This window comes from Hylobates moloch, unplaced genomic scaffold (genome assembly GCF_009828535.3).
Source record: "Hylobates moloch isolate HMO894 unplaced genomic scaffold, HMol_V3 SCAFFOLD_15, whole genome shotgun sequence".
Classification (NCBI taxonomy): Eukaryota; Metazoa; Chordata; class Mammalia; order Primates; family Hylobatidae; genus Hylobates; species Hylobates moloch.
This window is the reverse complement of record NW_026652290.1, coordinates 10,289,364-10,313,019: the sequence shown is the minus strand read 5'-3', so window position 1 is coordinate 10,313,019 and position 23,656 is coordinate 10,289,364. Positions and strand designations below refer to the sequence as shown.

Below are 23,656 nucleotides of genomic sequence, written 5' to 3'. Positions count from 1 at the left end.
ATGGCCATCTATGCTACATGTAAGAGAGTCGCAAGAGCATACTGACGGATACACTTTTTAGTGCCCTGGCTGATCACTTCCCCCGCACTACCACGCTGTAATGTCCTTCCTTAATCTATTACTTTAGTCTCTTTGGAAGGCACTTCAGAACTCTTATTTTGGCAGTGACATTTTGATTTTCCTTAACTTACAATAGGATTTAAGATCTTGTGTTCAGGTCTTAAACAGGCTCAGAATCTGTGCTTGCTTATCTATTTCATGAGGAAGGGCTCCACTCTCTACCCTAGTCCATGGTGTAAAGTGTTCTTATTCTCTCAGGACAGTGGAGAGAATTGAAAGGACTCTGTAAGAATGTGAGGCTTTATAAAACATCTCCTATTTTTAAAATCACTTTCACTTTTTGACTTACAACAACCCTATGAAATACAAAGAAAACCAAGAAACAATCACATCAAATGATAACCAGTAAGTGAACAGTCATTGCCAATCTCCTAATACAGGGTCTTGTCCATGGTCCTTAAGAAGAGCTAGTAGAAATGCCTTGCCCATGTTGGAAAGGTATCCGATCGCTGCATTGGTATATAGGGGGAGCATCTCACTTCCCAGGGACTGACTTCTTCCTTGATTCCTTTGTAGTGATGGAAACTTCCCTGGGGATGGATACTTCCCTGAGATTGCAATCTCCAAGCCAGACATTTTGTCTGCCACAAACTCCAGAATTCTCCAAGTCCTTCAGTAGCAGAAATACCCAGACACTTGAGAGTAACCCATCACCTGACCTTGGGGACATTTCAATTATAACTCCAGTCCAGAGTCCTACTAATCTCTTGACACTGTCTCCAGCTCCAAGCCAGGAAAAAAATGAGAATGAGAATTTGGATAAGATTAAAATCAACCTTTCAAAGCCTCTAGATGTCTACCAGATCCTAATAGGAAATCAAGATCCTCCACTACCTCCTTTAGAAATCCCCGATATTCACCCGCTTCTGGGTTATATTGATCCTCTTGGCCATGAGGAGCAGCCTGCTTCTGAAAATGCCAATCTAAGAAATAACAGCCTGAGTCTTGAGGACCAAGGGATATTTGAAAATGGGATTGAGTCTAGCAGTGATTTGGCAGACATCACTACATGGGTGGAGAATACTTATCTCCCCCCGATCTTCAGTTCCTTACAAGATCTTGACCAACCCGAAGTTCCCTGGGCAAAGAAAGCCAAAGATACCAGTGCCATCAAGGTAAATCAGGCGCAGGAAAAGTCATATGTCATAAAGGGTCACTCTGATCAAGTCAGGAACAACAAGCATAAAGCTTCCGAGCCTATCCAGGGTGCTCCCAAGGCCAAAATCCAGCCAAAGAACCCAGAGTTCCCATTAGAGGGAGAAGTGGTTGTTTGCAATGCTACAGTCAGTGACAGCGCTTCTGTGAACAAGGCCAAGCATTCTAGCAACAAACCTCACAAAACTGCATCCAGCAGGATCAGCAAAACTAAGAGCCATGGGCAGGAAGAGACCAAAGAGAACAGAAAGAACAGCTCCAAGAAATCTGAAGAGAGTAAGCAGTCAGGGAACAAAGTCAAGGTAGAAGAGAAGCAAACCATTCTCCATAGGAAACGGAAGAAAAATCAACCTCAGCTTAGCCAAGACAACTTTAAAATGCCCCGAAGCTCCCTAGGCACGCACATGCTAGAGTCCGTGCAAGTTTTCCATGCACTCGGGAAAAAGATCGATAAGAAAACTGGATTCTCTTCCTCCAGGATCCCGGGAAGCTCAAGCAACACCCAAAACCGCCAGCCATTCCCAGCTCTCAAACCACGGCTGGATACCCGACGTGAGGGTAAAGGCCCGGAGACACTTCAGGTCAAGGCCCAGAAACTAGATGGTAGTGCTGAAAAAGAGTGTCCATCTCCATCCCATTCTGAGTTGCCACCACCTGGGAAGGTCAAGTTGATACCTTTGCCCTTTCTGACCCTGGACAAACCTCAAGCTCAACCTGTTTCTCGGTGGCCAAACCCGCTGGCCTCACGTAGGCCTGCTGTGGCTTATCGTGCTCAACCTGATTCTACTAACTCAGCTAAATCAACTGCAGTCAATCCATCCCAACCAGCTCCTACCAACACATCTTTGACAGGTCCTGCCACACCGGCTCAGCCAATTTCAACCAAAGCAACCCAACCCAGTTCAGCCAACCCTACCCAGCCTACTGTCCCTCAATCTGCTGCTTCTAGGCCATCACCCTACAAAACATCATCTTGTTCTTCTCTGCAGCGGGAGCCTGTTTCCACTGCTGTGACCAGTCTCCGGTCGCTGCCCAAGCCTCAAAATCGATTTCTAATCCAAGACTTCAGCCTCCAACCCCGTCCATGGAGGAAACCCACTGTTCCTGAGCCAGTAATGTCAATGCCCATGACAGAAGAGCAGAGGCCAGAGCGTGAGGCCATGAAGAGAAAGGCTCAACAAGAGCGTGAGAATGCTGCCAAATACACCTCTTTGGGGAAAGTGCAGTTTCTCGTTGAAAGGGAAAGAGATATGGAAATTGCTGAATACTATGGCTACACAATCTAAGAGCTGAGATTGCTGGTTTTACTTTGGATACCGCTGGTTTTCCACATACATAGATACATACTAATTTATTTATTCTGATATATTTTAAAACATAATAAAGAAATGTAATAGAATTGTTTAATAGATAAGTAATAAAAAGGCCCTTTGAGTTTTGAGATGCTGTTGACTGTGGGTTTTCTTTGGTGGGGGTGGGGATCAAAGGCTGCATTAGAAAGAAGGAACTATAGCCGGGCGTGGTGGCTCATGCCTATAATCCCAGCACTTTGGGAGGTCGAGGTGAGTGGATCACCTGAGATCAGTAGTTGGAGACCAGCCTGGCCAACATGGTGAAACTACAAATACAAACTAAACAACTAAAAATACAAAAAATTAGCTGGGTGTGGTGGCGGGTGCCTGTAATCCCAGCTTCTCAGGAGGCTGAGGCAGGAGAATCGCTCGAACCCGGGAGGTGGAGCTCGAAGGGAGCCGAGATCCTGCCACTGCACTCCAGCCTGGACAACAGAGTGACACTTTGTCTCAAAAAAAAAAAAGGAACTAAAAGTTGGATGGGAGAATAGACAGAAAGGGATAAGAAATGAGGAAACAGGAAGGAACATGTTCCAGGACTAAGAAGGTCAAATGGGGAGAGATTTTATGGGCTTATACAAAGAATCAGAAATGGGGAAAATAGCAGAAGTAAGATGCAGAATCTGAGGTTAGGACTACAAGAATAAAATTTGGATATAAATTGAAGATGGCAGAAGATGAGGCTGGGTGGACCAAAAGAAACATACAAAATCTCCCATGGATGATGGCCTTATGTCTCATGGCCTATCAGATAGGTATTTTAGAAAATAAGATTCAGGACTCATCAACAGGTTTGGGTTACCTTATACATATACGATCACAGTTGGGAAAGAGAGGTACAAAACATAGGGGAAATCTACCACAGGAATGGCAAGGGCTCGCAGTTCTCCTAGGTGCAGCTGATAACCCGGGGCCCAGCCAAATAAACTGCAGGAGCATGAAGCTGGCCCAGAACAGACCCCAGAGTACAGATCTCCATTTATTCAACCAACACCTATGCAAGGGGCAATGAGACGCACTACTTCAGTTGACCTTCACAACAACACACAAGACCAGTAACACTGTGCCACTTTACTAGTGAGGTTCAGGAATGGGCTTGGGTCACACTGTGTGCAAAGGGGTGAGGCCTGTGGGTCTCCGAATTCCTCAGCGTTTGTAAGCGCCTGCAGGCAGCCAGCCTGGCTTTCAGACTGCGGCATCCGGAGGTTACAGGCATGCGAAATCAAGCTTCTGGAGGGACTTAAATATTAAGAGGCCGCTAGGTCCTCCTCCACCCATTCCAGCACGTGCAACCTTCTCGGCCATCACCATTAACTGAAGTACCCGAGAAAAAACGGCTCGGAGCGTCCATTTTCACAGGATGGGTGGTGGGCGCGCGCGCGCCCTGGGTCCCCCTCCATAAGCCGCAAGATGCAGGCGCCCAACTGTCCACAGAGGCTCCTTAGGGGGAGCCTCCTCTCCCCTCCCCGCCTCCGCCCGTCGAGGCACAGCGGGAGGTAGAAAGGGTTGGGGGCGGTGGGGGGAGGGCAGGAGAAGAATGGATGGGGGAAGGGAAAATGGGGGCAGTGGATGGTCACCATGGGAAAATCAGTAATTTACTTTAAAAAAAAATAGTTTCTCATGTATAGTTCACCTAACATAAAATTCACTATTCAAAATCCGTACGATTCGGCCGGGAGCGGCCTGTAATCTCAGCACTTCGGGAGGCTGAGGCGGGCGGATCACTTGAGCTCAGGAGTTTCAGACTAGCCTGGCCAACATGGTGAAACCCCGTCTTTAATAAAAATACAAAAATTAGCCGGGCGTGGTGGCGCATGCCTATAATCCCAGCTCCTCAGGAGGCTGAGGCACAGGAATCGCTTGAACCCGGGAGGGGGAGGTTGCAATGAGCCGAGATCGTGCCACGGCACTCCAGCCTGGGTAACAGAGGGAGACTCAGTCTCAAAACAAAAAACAAACAAACAAAAATCGTACAATTCAGTGGCATTTAGTATGTTCACAAGGTTGTACAATCATTACAACTATCTGAGCCATTACCTTTTCATCATCCCCTGCAAAAAAGCCCTCTACCCATTAGCGGTCACTCCTCATTCCCTCCTCCCTCTGACACCAGGCAACCACCAATCTCTGGATTTACCTTTTCGGGACATTTCATATAAATGGAATCATACAACATGTGACCTTTGGTATCTGGCTTCTTTCATTTAGTACTATGTTTTAAAGGTTTATCTATGTTGTAGTGTGTGTCTGAACTTTATTCCTTTTCATACTGCATAGTATTCTTATTGTGTGACTACACCACATTGGCTTATCCATTCATCCATTACTAGACATTTAGGTTGTTTCCACCAGCAATTTATATTTATTGAGAGTTTATTGTGTGCTAGGCAGCATCTGGCTAAGTTATTCATCCCATTTCACAGATAAGGAGGTAGAGAACCTGAAGAATTTGCCCAAGATTAAGAGCTAGCTAGCAACTGCTAGCAATAGCTGGGATTTGAACACAGGCATTTTAGACTTAAAAGGTAATAGAGTCACATGACAGAACATTGGAAAGATACAAAACGGTGACAATGGAAATTCACCCTTTCCCCAAGTTTCCCAGCCACCACCTACCCCCTCCCTTAGAGGCATCTACTTTTGCCACTTTAAGGATTCTTCCAGATAAATTATTTATTTTTACCCCAACATGTACGTATTACAATTTACTGAATAATCTGTCCCATTGATTTGAAATGTCACTTTTATGGTATACTACGTTTCTATGTGTTTGCATGACTCTTTTCAGAACTGTCCTGACGTTTTTGCCTATCTTTTGTTATTTGCCATTTCTCCAGAATCTTTTTATCATCTTCTTTTTGATTTTTAAAAATCTCTTCTTTTTTTAAAGGCATTATCCATTATGCTAATTCATTCATTTTTCGTTTTCTTTCTTTTTTTTTTTTGTTTTCTTTGAGGCGGACTCTCGCTCTGTCACTAGGCTAGAATGCACTGGTGCCACCTGGCTCACAGCAAATTTCACCTCCTGGGTTCAAGCGATTCTCATGCCTCAGCCTCCTGAGTAGCTGAGATTACAGGTGCACGTCACCATGCCTGTCTAATTTTTTTTTTTTTTTTCCTGAGACGGAGTTTCCTTCTTGTTGCCCAGGCTGGAGAGCAATGGCACGATCTCGGCTCACCACAACCTCTGCCTCCCAGGTTCAAGCGATCCTCCTGGCTCAGCCTCCCGAGTAGCTGGGATTACAGGCATGCACCACCATGCCGGGCTAATTTTGTATTTTTAGTAGAGATGGGGTTTTGCCATGTTGGTCAGGCTGGGCTCAATCTCCTAACCTCAGGTGATCCACCCGCCTCGGCCTCCAAAGCGCTGGGATTATAGGTGTGAGCCACCGTGCCCGGCCTAATTTTTGTATTTTTAGTAGAGACAGGGTTTCATCATGTTGGCCAAGCTGGTCTTGAACTCCTGGCCTCAACTGATCCACCCGCCTTGGCCTCCCAAAGTGCTGGGATTACAGGTGTTTTTTTAAAATGTAGCCACCATGCCCAGCCTGTTCATTCTTGTGTTCTTTTTACTTTAGTCTTCATTTCTGAAGTTTTTCTTTTGTTTTTAATCCTGTTCTGAGTTCTACCATCTCACCTAATTTTGATTTATATTGTTTTCTCACCCTTTTTATTGCAGTAAAATACACATAATGTAAAATTTACCATTTTAACCATTTTAAGTGTACAATTCAGTGGCATTAATTAGAAATCATACTATTGTTCCACCATTACCACTATCCATCTCCAGAACTTTTTCATCATCCCAAACAAAAACTCTGTACAGTACTCATTCAGTAACTTCCCATCCTGCCCCCCATGGTCCTTTCGTCTTTTGCATTGTTTTTTCCTAATGTCTTTTAGCTGGTTTTGAAATAGCAGATTACTCTTCAGATCAGCTTGTGGGCCTGTCTTTTCTGACTTGCTTTTATTGTCTGATGGGATGCTATTCTGCTGCTTATTCTCTTTTTCTTATAATACCTTTGTATGGGATTTGACTACGATCCTTTTGTTATTCATTTTTAGGTGAAATTAGTGTTTCTGCACTTTGAAAAGGAGATGTTAAGGATAACTTTTCTAAAACCTCCCCAAACTTCTCTTTTTTTAAAACGTAGTATCAAATGACATGGTGGTTTGCTTTTTGACATTTCCTAGCTCTGTTTCCCTCCCTGATTTTTATCCTTTGTATCTGTTGTTCCTCCCAGTAGTTTTTCCTCTGTGTTTCCAGGGCCACATCCTGGAAAGGAGCTCTGGCTGCTCGGGCCCAAGAGTGGGAAGGGACTAGACTGCTTCAGTGCTTCGGAGTCTATCACAGGTCCCTTGTACTTACTTTGTGACTGGGCAAAACCCCTCAATTTCAGCTGCTGTTCTCACATTGGCCCATGGTACTTTCCAGTGAACTTCTGCTGGCAGTTTGAAGGCATACTGTCTACCACTCCCTCTTGTGTGGATGCCATACCAGGCAAGTCTGGTGCCCACTGGTGATGGTTTGCCCCACCCTCTGGTTTTGGGGTTCATAGGGAAAACTGTCCTCTAGTTTTGTGGTAAAGGCTACTTATGGGTTTTTTGTTTGGTTTGATCTATTTCCATGAGAGGATTTGAGGAGATTCAAAACTACACTGCTGCCTCCATCTTTCTAAAATCCTGCTCAATCTTTTGACATAATTAAACATGGGAACCCTGTAGTTCTCTGTTCCCTTAAACAGAGCTCCATTTGCCCCAAACTAGTTAAGACTCTGAGTCAGGCAAGGCTTGCTGAGTCTCCTCTCTCTAACATAGCACCTCTGTACTTGCTCAGTCCATGTTTTGAGTGAGAGGTCAAAACACAACAGCCTAAAGGGCTCATGGGTGGACAATCTGGAGAAAGGCCCTGGTCAGAATGTGTATCATTTCCTTTTCTTTGTATCTTCTTTCCTAAACATGTATAAAATTGAATCTCTCATCTGCCCTCCTACCCCCACAAAAAAAAACCTGGTTCATACACAATTTTCTTTATCTCAGTTCATGGTAATGCCATTTTTCAGTTGCTTGGGGCAGAAACCTTTGAAGTCATTTGTAGTGATTTGTTAGAGCAGCGACTAGAAACTAATACAATGCTCTAACAAGTAAGGTGCCATCTGAAAAATAATATAATTAAGTTAAAAGAAAACTTTACTCTTAGCCACAATCACTTGCTAATGGGATATGTATGCCAGTTGGGTACTGTACATCTCAGACCTTAGAATCAAGTTGGATACTACCAGCATCACCTCCTGTTCCACACTGATTTGCATAGGGCACTTGCCAAAAACCCAGCTTCACAAAGACACAGTATCATTGAAAGGAATGTGGCATGATCTGATGTTGAAACTGAACTATACCTACTAGCTAGAAGCTCATACAATATCTAACAGATGTTGGGTATTGCTATGATTCCTTCACAAATTTAAAATACCCAGGTGCACCCAGATTAATCTGCTGTAGTGTCTTGGGAGCACATTGGTGCACTTTTTTTTTTTTTTTTAAAGACAGGGTCTCACTCTGTCACCCAAGCTAGAGTGTAGTGCTGTGATCATAGCTCACTGCTGCGATCTCAGACTCTGGCCTCAAGAGATCCTTCCACCTCAGCCTCCCAAAGCACCGGGATTGTAGGCATGAGCCACTGTGCCTGGTTGGTACACCTTTTGAACCACAGTCCTAATTGGTTTTCCTGTTCCCGGCCTTTTCCCTAAAATTTGTCAACATGGCAGCCATAATGATCCTTTCAAAACACAAATCAGATCCTGTCACTCTTTTGCTCAATCCTTCCCATAGCTTCTCGTTTCTCTCAGAGTCAAAGTCAACATTGTTACAGTGGCCTGTGAAATCTTACCTACAGCAGGGGTCAGCAAATATTTTCTATAAAGGCCCAGACAGTTAAATATGTTAGTCTTTGTGGGATAGATCATCTCCGTCTCAACAACTCCACTCTGTGGTTGTAGCATGAAAGCAGCCACAGAAAATACATAAACAAACGAGCATGGCCATGTTCCAATACAACTTTGTTTACAAAAACAGGCTGCACTGGTTTGCTGACTCTTGCCCTACATGATTTACTGCTACACTCCCCTTCACTCCACTCCAGGGCACGCTGAGCCCCCTTACTGTGCCTTGAATGCACCAGCAAGCTCCTGATTCAAGGCCTCTGCACTTGCTGTTCCCTGCCTGGAAAGCTCTTCTTACCTCCAAGTCTTTCCTCAAATCTTTTCAATGGGAGTTTCCTTGACCACACTATTTGGAATTGCAGTTGCCTCACTGCTTCTCCCTTCCTTCAATCTGATTTCCTGTGCCAGGGCCCATTGCTTTCACAGTACTTTGAACCTTCTCATACACTATGTAATTGACTTCTTTATCATGATGATTTTTAGAATCCACCACTCCTTCATCCATCACTAAACTACAAGATCCCCAAGGGCAGGGAAATTTCTGTCTGCTTTGTTCATTGATATGTGCCTAATGCCTTAAACAGTGTCTGGCACATAGATGATAATCAATATTTGTCAAATGAATAACTAAATGAGTATTTTTCAGAGTGGCATGCAATTCTTTATCCCTCATTAAAAGTTATAGTGCTTGGTCATAATTCAGGCCCTATATTTGAAAAGAAATATGTAAACCAAATATAAAACGATAAAATCTCTCATTCAAAATGTCCAATTCTCAAATAGCCATAAAGTTTCTTGTGTCATTTAACTCTTGTTGAAATTCGCAACCTTGAAAATGGCACTGACCTAAAACAAAGACTTTGACTTATTGGAAAATAAATTATACAGTCCACAGCTGGCAAGCAGGTAACAAAAGAAAAAAATATGTCTAATATAGAACAGATTCCTCACGTACACATTTAAACATAAATTTAAATAATATATACACATTAAAAATATTTCCAAGCATGCGTAAGAACTCATTTTCCAAAGTGGTCATTTTTCCTGGAGATGAGAGAGACCAGTCTTCAAACAAACTGTAGGGGGAGCTCCAAATCACAGATTCACTTTCATGTTACTGGTTTTAAGTAGCCTTCTTAACAACTACTTCAGGCCAGGCGCGGTGGCTCAAGCCTGTAATCGTAGCACTTTGGGAGGCCGAGATGGGCGGATCACGAGGTCAGGAGTTCGAGACCATCCTGGCCAACATAGTGAAACCCTGTCTCTACTAAAAATACAAAAAAATTAGCAGGGCGTGGTGGCGGGCGCCTGTAGTCTCAGCTACTCGGGAGGCTGAGGCAGGAGAATGGCGTGAATCCGGGAGGCGGAGCTTGCAGTGAGCCCAGATGACGCCACTGCACTCCAGCCTGGGGGACAGAGCCACACTCTGTCTCAAAAAAAAAAAAAGAACAACTTCATTGGGTAATTCTAACTCCAGCTGAAAAGGAACATATATGCATTCATTCATAATGCACAAAATTAAGAGATCCCAGTGCATTTGCTACATTTCCCTTTATTTGAATCAGCTCATTTTATATCTTTTTCTTCCCAAGTATTTACTTTTCAAATCTATTTGAAATACTTCCCAAGTATTTACTTTTCAAATCTAGGGTAGGAATGTAGCTCCCACAGGGAGCTTTGATGCAGCACACATTGTATCTTTACCCCATGACCTGTCCTCCTTCAGTTGTGTCTTCTGTCACCTTTATTTTCTTCTAATTCTACACAGTACCTCTAGGAGACTGATTTCACTTGTTATATCCTCCAAATGTCATGTAAATACCAATTTCTCCCAAACTTGCATATCTACTTCAAGGTATCTCTTCTCAGGGCTAGGCACAGTGGCTCATGCCTGTAATTCCAGCACTTTGGAAGGCCAAGGCAGGAGGCCAGGAGTTTGAGACCAGCCTGGGAAATATAGTGAGACCCTGCCTTTACAAAAAAGAAAAAAAATAGGCAGTTGTAGTGGTGCATGCTTTTAGTCCTTACTTACCAGGAGCCTGAGGTGGGAGAATCACTTGAGCCCAAGAGTTTGAGGCTGCAGTGAGCTATGATCGCGCCACTGCACTCCAGCCTGGGTAACAGAGTGAGAACATGTCTCTAAAAAAATAAAAATTTAAGTTGGGCACGGTGGCTCACGCCTGTAATCCCAGCACTTTGGGAGGCTGAGGCGGGTGGATCACTTGAGGTCAGGAGTTCAAGACCAGCCTGGCCAACATGGCGAAACCCCATCTCTACTAAAAATATAAAAATTAGCCAGGTGTGGTGGCACATGCCTGTAATCCCAGCTACTCAGGAGGCTGAGACATGAGAGTCATTTGAACCTGGGAGGTGGAGGTTGCAGTGAGCCAAGATCACACAACTGCACTCCAGCCTGGGTGACAGAGCGAGACTCTGTCTCGAAAAAAATTTTTAATAAAAATAAAAATTAAAAAATAAAAAATTAGATATTTCTTCTCAGCTCAAGACCTTTGAGTATATTAAAATTTAGAATGTGAAAAAAGTGCCTATTCAAATCAGTTCAGAAAGGTAAACTAGTCAACAAATAGTGTTTATACACTCAGGAAAAGGTTAAGATAGATCCTTGAACCATTTATAGAAACATATACTTGATTGTTAAATAAATATAAACATAAAGTCATAGAAAAAATATAAAAGATACATAAAGTCTTCTTAAAACACAAATTTAAAGAAATATGAAAGAAGAGATTGATAAACCTGATTCTATCAATATTGATAACTTCTGAATATCATATCATAAACAAAATTAAAGACTAGACTGGTCCAACCAAGAATTAATATCCAGAATATACAAAGACCTGCATGCAAAAAAGAAAAGCATGCATAATTCGATATTGAACTGTATACATATATTAATAGACATTTGCAGAAGAAAATAATATGAATGACCATGAAATATAATCATTTCAATCTAGTTAGTAAAAAGGGGAATTAAATTAGACCAGTAATAAGATGTTATTTCTTCTGTGCAGGTTGAAAGAGAGAAAGAATGAGATTAAGAGAAAGAGGCAGAGAGAAAGAACGGAAGTGGGGACCAGATATATACTCCACACACTGTTGATGGGGGGTGTAAAATCTCAGTGCTGAATTGAAAGACATTTTGATAGTAGCTTAGAACTTAAAGTATAGATACTCTTTGACCCAGCAATTCCACATCTTATTTACTATTAAGGAAAATTCATGGATGTGCAGAAAACATACAACGACGTTCATCGCAAGCACTGCTTGTTCTAGCAAAGAATTGAAAGCACTGAGAGAAAACCAATGGTTAAATATGCTATGGCACATCACTGGCTAAATAAATATACTATAATTTATTCATATCTTAAGATACTACACAGAAGATAAAAACTAATTAGATACATATGTACTGATGTGTATGTTTAGTGAGAAGACATGTTTAAAATTAAAATAGTATCATATATTGTTATATAAAAATAAGCAAAGAACTAACTGCTTTACTTGAAAAAGGAAGTTTTTGGTAAAGGGTGAGCAAGCCAAGAAAGAGATATACCTTCAATTTATCTTTTTGAGAGTTTTGTTGTCAAATGCATTCTTAGTATGGCCATAAGAAAACTGAAATAAAGAAGATACTAGATGTTACCCCTTTCCTTTATGGAAAAGTGAAAAAAACAATCCCTGAGAGTGAAGAACAAAATACAAGCAATCACATCAGAAAGGAACCCGCAGCTTGTGTTCTCTCTCTCTCTTATCCTTGTCCAAGGAGCAAAGAACGGTCATCGACAGCAAGCAGTGGCTACCACCAGGTGGCACCACCTGCCAGCTTCATGCTCAGGAGAGCTACTGCAGCTTTTCATTGAGATTTCTTCTCACTCTGTTCAGAAACATTTCTCTAGTAACCTACTATAGAATTGACCCGTGAAAGTATAAAGATCTGCCCTCTGCCTTAGTTGGCACTAGGAATTTTATTCCTATTTTGTTGATGGAGAGATTTCTCCCACCTCCATTCCTACAACCAGTATATATTTTAAAAATGCATAATTACATATATAATAAATATAATATATTATGTATATATAATATATAATTACATAAATTATGTAACATGTTATATACATATATACATATACATATATACACATATGTGTATATGTATATATTATATATACTATCTACATTATATGTTATATACATAATTACATTCCACAAATTTAACATATATAATATATAATATGTAATATATTAATTATATTTTATATATGTATATATGCATGTAATTATATGTGTATATATAATTTATATTTTATATACATATATGTACATATGTTATTTATATATATATATAAAATTCCATTCCACAAATTTAACAAATACCTTGGGCTCTTAAGTATCATTTCTTGGCTGGGCATGGTGGCTTGCACCTGCAATCCCAGCACTTTGGGAGGCTGAGATGGGAGGATTTCTTGAGGCCAGGTGTTTGAGGCCAGTCTGGGCAACATAGCAAGAACCTGCCTCTACAAATGTTTCTTTAATTAAAAAAAAATTTTTTTAAGTTTAAGTCACGAAATTCCTAATTAGCATAGCACCCTCCAACTGACAATCAGAAGCCATCACTATCCACCTGACAGCACTCCCCTAATGCTTTCAGGACGTTACTCTCTGCACACAGGACCCAGGTCCCCAGTTGGTGTAGGGCTCTTCTCTGTGGTGAGGAGATACTAGAAAGATGATGTTTTCTCCACAGAAACAAATCATATATGTCTTGCTCAAGTGTAGATTTGAGTTATTTCTAATTCTCCTTTGTGTCAGGAGTTCAGTGCCACTGAAAATTTTTAATGCTCAAAAGGGCAAAATCACATCCTATCATGTTCCCTTGGATATCCAAGTGGACATGGTGAGTTGGCAGGTGATATAAGAGTCTGTTTGGGGTACAACAGAGTGATCTGGAGATACAAGTAAACACAACTATTAGAATATTTTGAGATACTAATTGATGTTTTCTTCCCTTGCATATTTCATTTAAAAAATTCTGAACTTTCCCCCTTACCACCTCCAAGAAGGTGGACCTGTTTAAATCAACTGCCTTAGGGGAGGAGCACAACAGCAAAAGACAATCTGCTGACCTCTGGCTAAAGCCCACAGTCAGATGCCCCTGAGGCTGAACATCATAGCAGAGGGAATGCGTTTGAGTCAAAAATCAGAGTTCTCTTCAGTGGTGTGGGGCTGGGAGGAAGTCTGGTGTTGGAGTCTGAAAGGTTAGGAAGATCCCAGAAAGGAATGGCCATAGCCTCCTAGTGATTTCCAAGCCCCAGAGGTGCAGAGCAGTGGGTAGGTCCTGAGGAGACAGGCCATGCATGTTGCTACCCGGGCAGAGTTCTTGGGGGAGTGGGGAAGAGCAAAGGATGATAGGACTCCAAAGGGTCTTAGGGGGCCTGAGGCCAGTGAGCAGGCAGCAAGGGGAAATAGATGTTTTTTGTTTCATTTTTTTTTTTTTTTTTTTTGAGATAGAGTCTCTTCGGTTGCCCAGGCTGGAGTCTAGTGGCGCAATCTTAGCTGGGACTAAGATGCACGGCACCACACCTGGCTAATATTTTAATTTTGTGTAGAGATGGGGGTCTCACCATGTTACCCAGGCTGGTCTCGAACTCCTGGGGTGAAGTGATCAACCCACCTCCACTTCCCAAAGTGCTGGAATTGCAGGCGTGAGCCATGCCGCCCAGCAAGATAAAGTTGATTCTCAAGAAAGGCACAGAGGAAGTAGAGAGCTGCTGCCTACTTGAAAGGACTAAGGTGACCTCTGTACAGCTGGGGTCAGGGTAAACCTGAAGATATTGGGATTCAATTTCTACTCTTCCCATGGAAAAGTGGCAAGGGTGGGGCTCCACATAGAAATTAAGTAAAATCTAAATGAAGATATATGCTTTTTACATAAACCTGAGGACTGAGAGTCCTCCTTAAAACAGAGACAGGTCTTGTTTCCTTATCAGTGCTGCACAATAATGATAATTTATAGGGAACCTCCCAGAACATTTATGCTTTTTCCATCATGAGGTGGCCAGATGGCTCCCTGGTTTCCCGAATGAAGTCTGGAAAAAAAATTACTACGTGGAAAGAGACAAAACAGTCTAAAACTATAAGCAACAGGAGGCACTGGGCATTGGAGGTTGGCTGCAAGTAAAGAATAAACATAGAATGGTTCAATTAAATGATCATATATTCACTCATCCTTTATGCTTTGGCATCTTTTAGAAAATCTTCCAGTGCTTTCACCCAAGCCTTCTTATCTTCTCAGCAACACATTTCGCTTAGCTGGTATCCTATTCCTATCTTTGGCTTCAACTAACACTTCTTTGCTGGTGGCTTCTTGATCTACTTCTTCCCAAACACCTAAGCCAAGCTTTGGGTACAGACCTGAAACTGCCTGCTGGCCTCATCCCAGGACACATCCTATGGGCAATACAATTTAGCATGTCCAAATCACAACTCATGTAGTTTAATTTTTCTGGCCAAATAATAAGACAAAAACCACAAGAGCATTGAAAAAAATAAAACGTTTATTAAAGTGCCTGGCAAGGAGTACACATCAGTGAATACAACCACTGAGAACTTTGCAGAGGGGAAAAGTTAGGAGGGTTTGAGTGCTAGGAAAGGGAGAGTTCAGGCTAGGATGCTAATTAAGGATTGAATGAGTCCATGTGTCTCTTCCATTGTTCACTGGTCAGCAAAGATCTTCCAGTAGTTCTGTTATGTCTGCTTTCTTAGGGTCATTCAATTTCATGGTTCTTTCTCAATCAGTTGGGATGAAATATCTAATTTTATGTTGTCATCTCCTGGGGCAAGTGTAAGTGGAAAATTTCCCTTTGACAATTTTACCTCCTTTTGCCATTAAAATCATTTTTTGTTTTGCATCTAAACACTGCCTGTTTTCTATCTGTAGAATAGATCCTCAAAATGAGGTTTCTAGTCCAATAGGTATGTGGATTTGTGATTTTATTAGAAATTGTCCAAGTAACGGCTGGAGGCAGTGGCTCCCACCTGTAATCCCAACACTTTTGGAGGCCAAGGCGGTGGATCACCTGAGGTCAGGAGTTTGAGATCAGCCTGGCCAACATGAAAAAACCCTGTCTCTACTAAAAATAATAATAATAAAAAATTAGCTGGGCATAGTAGCACACACCAGTAGTCCCAGATACTTGGGAGGTTGAGGCAGGAGAATCACTTAGACCCAGGAGGCAGAGGTTGCAGTGAGCCAAAATCACGCCACTGCACTCCAGCCTGGGCAACAGAGTGACACTTCGTCTCAAAAAAAAAAAAAACAAAAAAAAGTCCAAGTATCTTTCAAAAGTGTAGGGATCCACTCACCACCAACAATCATAGGCATTTTTATTTCCTTCCTCTTTGTCAGTTCTGCATGTTAGCTCTTTTAAATTTTTGTTACAAATAGGCAACTAGAAGAAATAAGACCTGGTGTTCAATAGATCAATAGGGTGACCATATATAGTTAATATTAATCTATTGTACATTTCAAAATAGCTAAAAGAGAACAATTTGAATGTTCCTAGCATGAAAAAAAGATAAATATTTTAGGTGATAGATATCCCAGTTACACTGCTGATTGTATGAACATATCAAATTATCACAAGCACCCTGAAAACATGTACATCTATTATGTATCAATTTAAATCAATAAAAATAGAAATTTTTTATTCAAATTATTTAAATATTTGCCAATCTTAGATGTGAAAACTATTTCATTTTTGTATTAATTTACGTCTCCCTACTAGTGAGATTGAGTTTCCTATTGTAGGTTTGTTAGTTATCTGCATTTCTTCATTTTATCAACGGCCTGTTCAAATCCTTTGCCCATTTTTCTATTAGTCTGTTTTAAAATAAATTTGTAGGCATTCTTTGTATATTAGGTATACTAACCTGTGTATCACATGTATTATAAGTATTTTGTCTGCCCTATCATTTGCATTTTCTTTCTGGTAACTTTTATCATAAACATTAAAAAATAATAGTGTAATATACCAATCTAATCATTTATGACTTCTGGATTTTATGTCTTCTTAAGGAGTCCTCATTCTCAAAATTTTACACCAATTCTTCCAATGTATAAATAAAATACCCTCACCATATGATTTTCATTTTTTTTTGTAGTGTTCTTGTCTGTCTTGGTAGGGCACCCAAAGAGATGAGTTGATTTCTTCCTGCAGCCTGGTAGCCCCTCGGATTCTTGGAGATGCTTCAGTTGACTGGAGCTTCCTATCTGATTACAGCAGTCCATGTGGTGATGTCAGATGCCAGTGCAGAGCCAGCCTTTGGTGAATGGAGATGTGAATGGGAAAGCAGAGAAGGGAGGCAAGGACATGTGGATGTAGCTAGATACTGCATGGAATTCAACCTCCCATAGTGGAAGTGAAGTGGAATAAAGTGGGTGCTGAGGACCCACTTTGGGAAGGCCTCAGGTGCCTGCTGCATGTGGGGTCAGAGTGACTGATGCTTCATGTCTCCGAATGATAAACCTCATGGAAGGTAGTGAAAGATCAGAGAGTTCTTCCTCCTGATCTGAGAGAATGACTCCTTTCCTTGCTAGTGCCCATAGTGTGGGTGTTTAGATTTTTTCTGCCTTACAAGTGCATGTGATAGAAAAGGCTGCATTTCCTTGTTTCTCTTCCATCCCAGATATCAGCAACACCTCTGGCCACTCTCCAAGGTGTTGGAGTTGCACCCTGCCCTCTGGCCTTGTCTACAGTGCTGAGATACTCTTTAGACACTTACTTCTAGATAAAGACCTTGATACATATTGGGCCATTAGGCAGCTTGTGGATTGCTTTTTGCTCACCCTAGCTGGCCATGTGTGAGATAGGGCACTACTGACGAGCAGCTCTCATTTGGGGGATGCACGAGGGAAGGAACACACAGGCTGCTGTGGTTGGTCACCTACTCCCAGTGTTTTTCCTAGATCTTTGCCTTTCCAACCTAGAAACTCCCACCGTCACCTCAATTATCTAGATTCAAACCTTCTGCTGAGCTGTGGAGTAATATAATTCTGCCAAAGAATGTTTGGCTGTATCCTTTGTCTCATTCCTAAAATCCTACACATGAATCTAGCATAGAATGTTTCTGCAGCAGACCTCAGGAGAGCCGCCCTCATCACATAGCAGATGACTAGCCTTGCCTGCCTCACTCCATCTCTTCTTGCTCAATTCAAGTCCCCATTTTGGAAACACTTCTCTTGCCATGCCTTGGAACCCTCTCCAGAATATGATGCTTTTCTATTTTTCCTTCAGCTCCATTTGCATGGCAAAGTTTGGGCAAGGGTTGCTCATGTAAGTACCTCCTTAGAATCAACTAACCATGCCTACTTCCTGACTAGTTTAGGGAAGGAGTCTATCACAGGGAAGGGGGAACTTTGGAAGGAGACTAAGGAAATACAGGTAGAGGCAGTGGAGAAAAACCAGGAGAGAGTAGTGGCATAGAAGCCAATGGAAAAAAGAATTTCAGGAAAGAAGTTTTCTATCTTTGGAAAACGAAATCTCCCTGGCAGAGCAGATGAGAACAATGGACATTTCAAGGTGCCTGCATGTTTTGTGTTCCTAACTGAAGCAGTGCCTGCCAAGGTGGAGCAGCGTGGGCAAGGGTACCAGTGGGAGTGCGTCCTACTGGGCAAGGGTAACAGTGGGAGTGGTTCCAGTGGGGAGGAGTATTTTATTGCTGAGATTGTTAGAATTGCTAGTACATGGTGATAATAGAAAGCAGATGAATATTCAGTTGAGTTTATTACTGCTTTTAAATTATTTACACCCAGGCACTCCCTTATTGCACCCAGGGCAGACCACTCCCATCCTCCATCACCCCCTTAGTACACTGCTGAAATGGAGAAACCCATTATGAACAATTTATTTTGTCCAGAATGGATGAGTTTGGGACAGGCAGAGATGCCCAGAACTACAAGGAAGGTGAACTCTGCTATTTTCTGCTTAATAAAGCAAGCTATTGATTTTTAAGGCATACCGGAAGAGAGAGGCATGCCTGACCTAGAAAACAGAGAAGCAGATAATATTTAGGACGAAAAGAACAGCTAGACTTATGGTGACATACATCTTCTCCATTATCCCAAATTCTGGGGAAAAGCCTTGTGGATTGGCTTGGGTTGGGGTGAAGGACGAATCCTGGAAATGGGGTAAAGAGACAACCCATCACAGGAAACAAACACAAGTGATACCACGAGTTCATGAAAAGCTAGGACTCAGAGCCAAAGGGACCATGAAGAACCTCAGGAGTCCTGGAGGGGCACTGGACTTCACATGGTATCATGTAGGAGCAGAACCTTTGGAATGTGAGTGTAAAGAGGTAGAAATCCATTTGTTTCTTCCTGGCTTCTCTGTAGTAAGAGGGACAGGCGAGTGGGCCTGGGTACACTCAGAAAAAGGAAGTGTAGAGCAGGCAGCCCTGGCCTGGCCTCTCGAGGTCTTAAGCTCACGTACAGAAGATCCTTGAGGCTGATAGACCAAACAAAGAGATTCACAGTGGAAGCCTACCAGCAATGCAGTGTGGGTTTGAATGGTGGGTCCCTTCTGATGAATTTCTTAAGAACCAAACATGGCAGACAGAGCAGTAGAAACAAATTTGGGATCTTGCTTTCAAACATTAACCACAGTATGCCTTCAACAAAAGTCAGTTGCATTAATTAAAATGATCCAATAGGAGTGAAAAGTAGTGGGAAAAAATAGGATATAAGAACTCAAATTTACATATTTAGAGGTGGGTAGAGTTGGGCTCAAATAGGTCCTGGAGCAATTACTCAGTGGACGCATAACAAACAATTACTGAGCAACTACTTTGTGTAAAACATTACACTAGGGACTAGAAATAAAAAAATTTCTTAAGACCTTGTTCTTGGCCAGGCACAGTAGCTCACGCTTGTAATCCCAGCACTTTGAGAGGCCGAGGCAGGCGGATCACGAGGTCAGGAGATCGAGATCACGGTGAAACCCCGTCTCTACTAAAAATACAAAAAAAAATTAGCCGGGCGTGGTGGCGGGCGCCTGTAGTCCCAGCTACTCGGAGAGGCTGAGGCAGGAGAATGGCGTGAACCCGGGAGGCGGAGCTTGCAGTGAGCCGAGATTGCGCCACTGCACTCCAGCCGGGCGACAGAGCGAGACTCCGTCTTAAAAAAAAAAAAAAAAAAGACCTGTTCTTAACCTGTGGAGTTTCTGTTACAGAGCATGTCATTCTGACATGGGGTGAGTTGTGCCCTCCCCCCATTTTTTCTTCTCTACCAGGATTTCCTGACCATCTTTCAAGATGTTTCTTGATGAAACTACCCAACAATGCCATGAAAAAAAAAAATTAGCTCTATCCCTCTTTGCTTCTAAAGACTTCTTTTAAACTCATATCATCTAAACTTTATTGCTGTTTCTGTACTTGTCTTCCTTGGTAGACAGTGTAGGAGAGAAACATTTTGTGTTGTTTAGATTTGAATCTGTTAGATTCATGATGTTTATTAACATGTGTGCATTGACCTATAAGTGGGGTGTGAAATTGGTAGATTTTTGACTGGTATTTTAAAAAACTGCAGTAGAAGAGAACGGAAACTGTCAAAGTGATTCACACATTAAGAATGAGTAATGCTTCATGAAATTTGTTTCTATTATTTATGTGAGTGTCTTGAGTCACAATGTAAAATATTTTTACTAAGGATCATTTAAAAAATCAATAAAACACTGGAGGCTCAGTAATTTGGGATAGACTATAGGAAGAAACCTAGACTTAGAGATTCTGAAGTTTTCAGATTATAAACAGATCTATACTATACATAGAAAGCAATGGGTTACACAAGTTTATAGCTTAAATAAACCAATAAAATAGCAAACAGGTCTATACATTAAGGCAGGAGTCAGCAAACTATTTCTGTAAAGATAGTAAATATTTTAGGTTTTATAGACTATAAGTTTCCTGTCACGACTCTGCAACTCTACCATCATAGCACAAAAGCGGCCACAGATGATGTGTAATGGAATGACAATGGCTGGGTTCCAATAAAATTTGAATTTTACATAATTTTCATGTGTCAGGAAACAGACTTTTGATTTGTTTCAACCATGTATGAATGTAAAAGCCATTCTTAGCTCATGATGTTTTAAAAGATAGTGTATTAATAGAAAATTTGAGCTCCAGTAAGGCCAACAGATTGAGAGATGATTGCCTTCAAAAATGGTTTGTTGACCAGGTGCACTGGCTCATCCCAGTAATCCCAGCCCTTTGGGAGGCCAAGGTGGGTGGATCATTTGGGGTCAGGAGTTTCAGAGCAGCCTGGCCAACATGGTGAAACCCTGTCTCTACTAAAAATACAAAAGTAGCTGGGTGTGGTGGTGCACACCTGTAGTCCCAGTTACTCAGGAGGCTGAACTAAGAGAATCACTTGAACCTGGAAGATGGAGGTTGCAGTGAGCCAAGATCGCATCACTGCACTCTGGCCTGGGCAACAGAGTGAGACTCTGTCTCAAAACAAACAAACAAAAAAGTAAAAAGAAAACATAGTTTGTTACTTGTTACTCGCAGCTCCCAAGAGAAGGAGGCATGTCACACCTTGGGGGCCCACACAGGGCCTGTGTGTTGGAATCACTGGGGCTGGTCAGGAGGCAAAGGGAGAGGGAAAGATTGCTAGAGCCTTTATTGTGATTTTTGTGGAAAGGAATGGGGTAAGCTAGATGCGCAGGTTTAAGCTTGGCTGGTTTGAATAATTACAGTGGGCTTTGGGGATAAAAACTATGCCTGGTTGTCTGATACCTGGTCCTGGGGTGATTAGGGCAGGTGGGTAAATGCCTGGAGTGTGAAAGCTCAACAAAGGAGGTGATTGGGGTTGTGGGCTCTGGATTTGGTTGGTTTGTATTTGAAAATCACACTCATGGGTGAGTTCATCTTTAGGAATTGGCTAATCCTAGGAGAGGCAATCTTCAGTGTCACCATGGCTCCAGATGTCAAAGCCTCAGAACATAGAAAAGATGAGGTTAATATACATGGGCTGTATACAAATAGGTGATGGGTTGGGTTTGGCTCATGGGCTATAGATTGCCAACAAATGGGCTAAGAGAAGAAAGATAATGTCAAATACCAAACATGCAGTTATAAAAAATAAATTAAGAGTAAATTAGGAATATCTCATGAAGCTTCTTATCTTTGCCAGTAAACACTGAAGAAATTGCTATTTATCATAAACGTTAAGCATCTCTAATCTGAAAATCCAAAAGCCTAAATTCTTTGAGCACTGACATGACACCACAAGTGGAAAATTTCACAGCTCATCTCATTTGGTGGGTCCCAGTCAAAACAGAGTCAACACTTTGTTTCATGCACAAAATTACCTAAAATATTGTATCAAATTAACTTCAGGCTAGGTGTACAAGATGTATATGAAACATAAGTGAATTTTGCATTTAGACTTGGGTCTTATCCCCCAAGATATCTCATTCTGTAAATGTAAATACTTCAAAATCTGAAAAACCTCAAATCTGAAACATTTCTGTCCCAGAAATTTCAGATAAAAAATACTCAACCAATAATAAGAAACAGCCTGTATCCACTTAAACTTAAGGAAGACTTTTCCCTGATTTGGCCAATTATTCTGTTCATTCTGCTCCTGTAGCCCCCAAAACATAAATATTTCCTAACCTGCTCTTTTCTTATCTTCACTGAGAAGGGAAATAGCCAGAACAGAAACGGAATTTTCCGAGTGTTTAGTGTCACCCTGATTATATCTTCCCAAGCCCTGTTTTAAAATAGTAGTATCATCTCTTTTTTGTGTTCTCATCATTTTACCCAAGGCTAAATTCACATTTTTGGAGCTTCTAATCTAATTATACCATTGTGAATTCCTTGAGGGCAAGGATGATTTTTTTTTCATATTACTTTCTTGCTCAAATTCTCTGTCTTCTCATTGCATTTGGGGGCAATCCCATGTCTGTTCATGGCCCTACACCCTCCCCAATATAGTGCCTTTCCCTCCCTGTTGTTTCAGCTGCATCTCTTGACAAGTTCTCCCATTTTCAGTAGCCATGTTGTTGGTCTTCTGATGGAGAAATGTGTTAGGCCTTTTTATTGGCTGTTCTTTCCATCTGCAATAACTTCCACCCTGTCCCCATCTCATTCCTAATTCTTGAGGTCTTACCCTTCTCATCAAATTGTTTCCCTGCAAGTCTTTCCCTCGGCTGCCTGTGATCTTCCTTCACAGAACATTTTACAGTTTGTGTCTTTACAATTATAAATGTCATCACATTCTGATGCTGGTCTCTTCCATTAGGCCTCAGGTCCTTGAGGGCTGAGGGCCTGGTACACAGTAGTGACTCAATAAACATTCATGGAATGAATGAATGAGCAAAAGCAAATGCAGGGCCCCTTGAGGAACAGTGAGGAGTCTGGAGTGCAGGGTGAAGAGTGATCACTGTGCTGTGTATATTGGTTCTCAGATATTTCTATTAGTTTTGCAAATCCTCATTCATATTTGACAGCATCTTGAAGCAATAGCAGCCTAGCAGAAAATGCTTCATGCAAACTCGGTGAAAGAATTCTCAGCCTGTATAGGAAGATAAGGAATCAGATAGAACTTTAGGGCATTTTAAGGATGATCATAGGTGTGCATATGGGGGTAGGGCAAGACCCCTCAGTGATGATCTCGCCACTCAGAGAGCAGGGGAAGGTGAGACTCATAATCCTTATTTAGTGTAGTTTGGCAAAACTCTTAATAAACACTGTTATGGTTTGAATGTGTTCCTCAAATTTTATGTGTTGGAAACTCAATCCCCAAATTTATGTCTTAATGGCATTTGCAGGTGAGGCCTGAGAGGTAGTTAGGATTAGATAAGGTCATCAGGGTGGGGCCCCCATCATGGGACTGGTGGCTTTATAGGAAGGGGAAGATAGCCTTGAGCGGATACGCTCTTGCTCTTTCACTATACAATGCCCTTCACCATGTTTTGATGTAGTGAAAAGGTGATTGCCAGATGCCAGTGCCATGCTCTTGGACTTCCCAGCCTCCAAAACTGTAAGAAATAAATTTCTCTT

General features: G+C 41.8%; 1 protein-coding gene and 1 non-coding gene across 2 annotated transcripts; one reads left to right on the top strand and one right to left on the bottom strand.

Moving 5' to 3' along the window:
• The first annotated feature begins 539 nt into the window (after nucleotides 1-539).
• Nucleotides 540-2,718, top strand: LOC116483791 (uncharacterized protein C2orf78-like). Its single transcript, XM_032178070.2, has one exon. It carries the CDS (start codon nucleotides 639-641, stop codon nucleotides 2,559-2,561), a length of 1,923 nt encoding a protein of 640 aa, XP_032033961.2. The 5' UTR covers nucleotides 540-638; the 3' UTR covers nucleotides 2,562-2,718.
• Nucleotides 2,719-12,310: 9,592 nt separating this feature from the next.
• Nucleotides 12,311-12,524, bottom strand: LOC116484420 (small nucleolar RNA U3). The gene has a single exon (XR_004252578.1). It is a non-coding gene; the product is annotated as a small nucleolar RNA U3 (small nucleolar RNA).
• Between the last annotated feature and the right edge of the window lie 11,132 nt (nucleotides 12,525-23,656).

Coding starts and splice junctions, on each gene's coding strand:
- LOC116483791 (XM_032178070.2), top strand. CDS start 639: ATGGAAACTTCCCTGGGGATGGATACTTCCCTGAGATTGCAATCTCCA.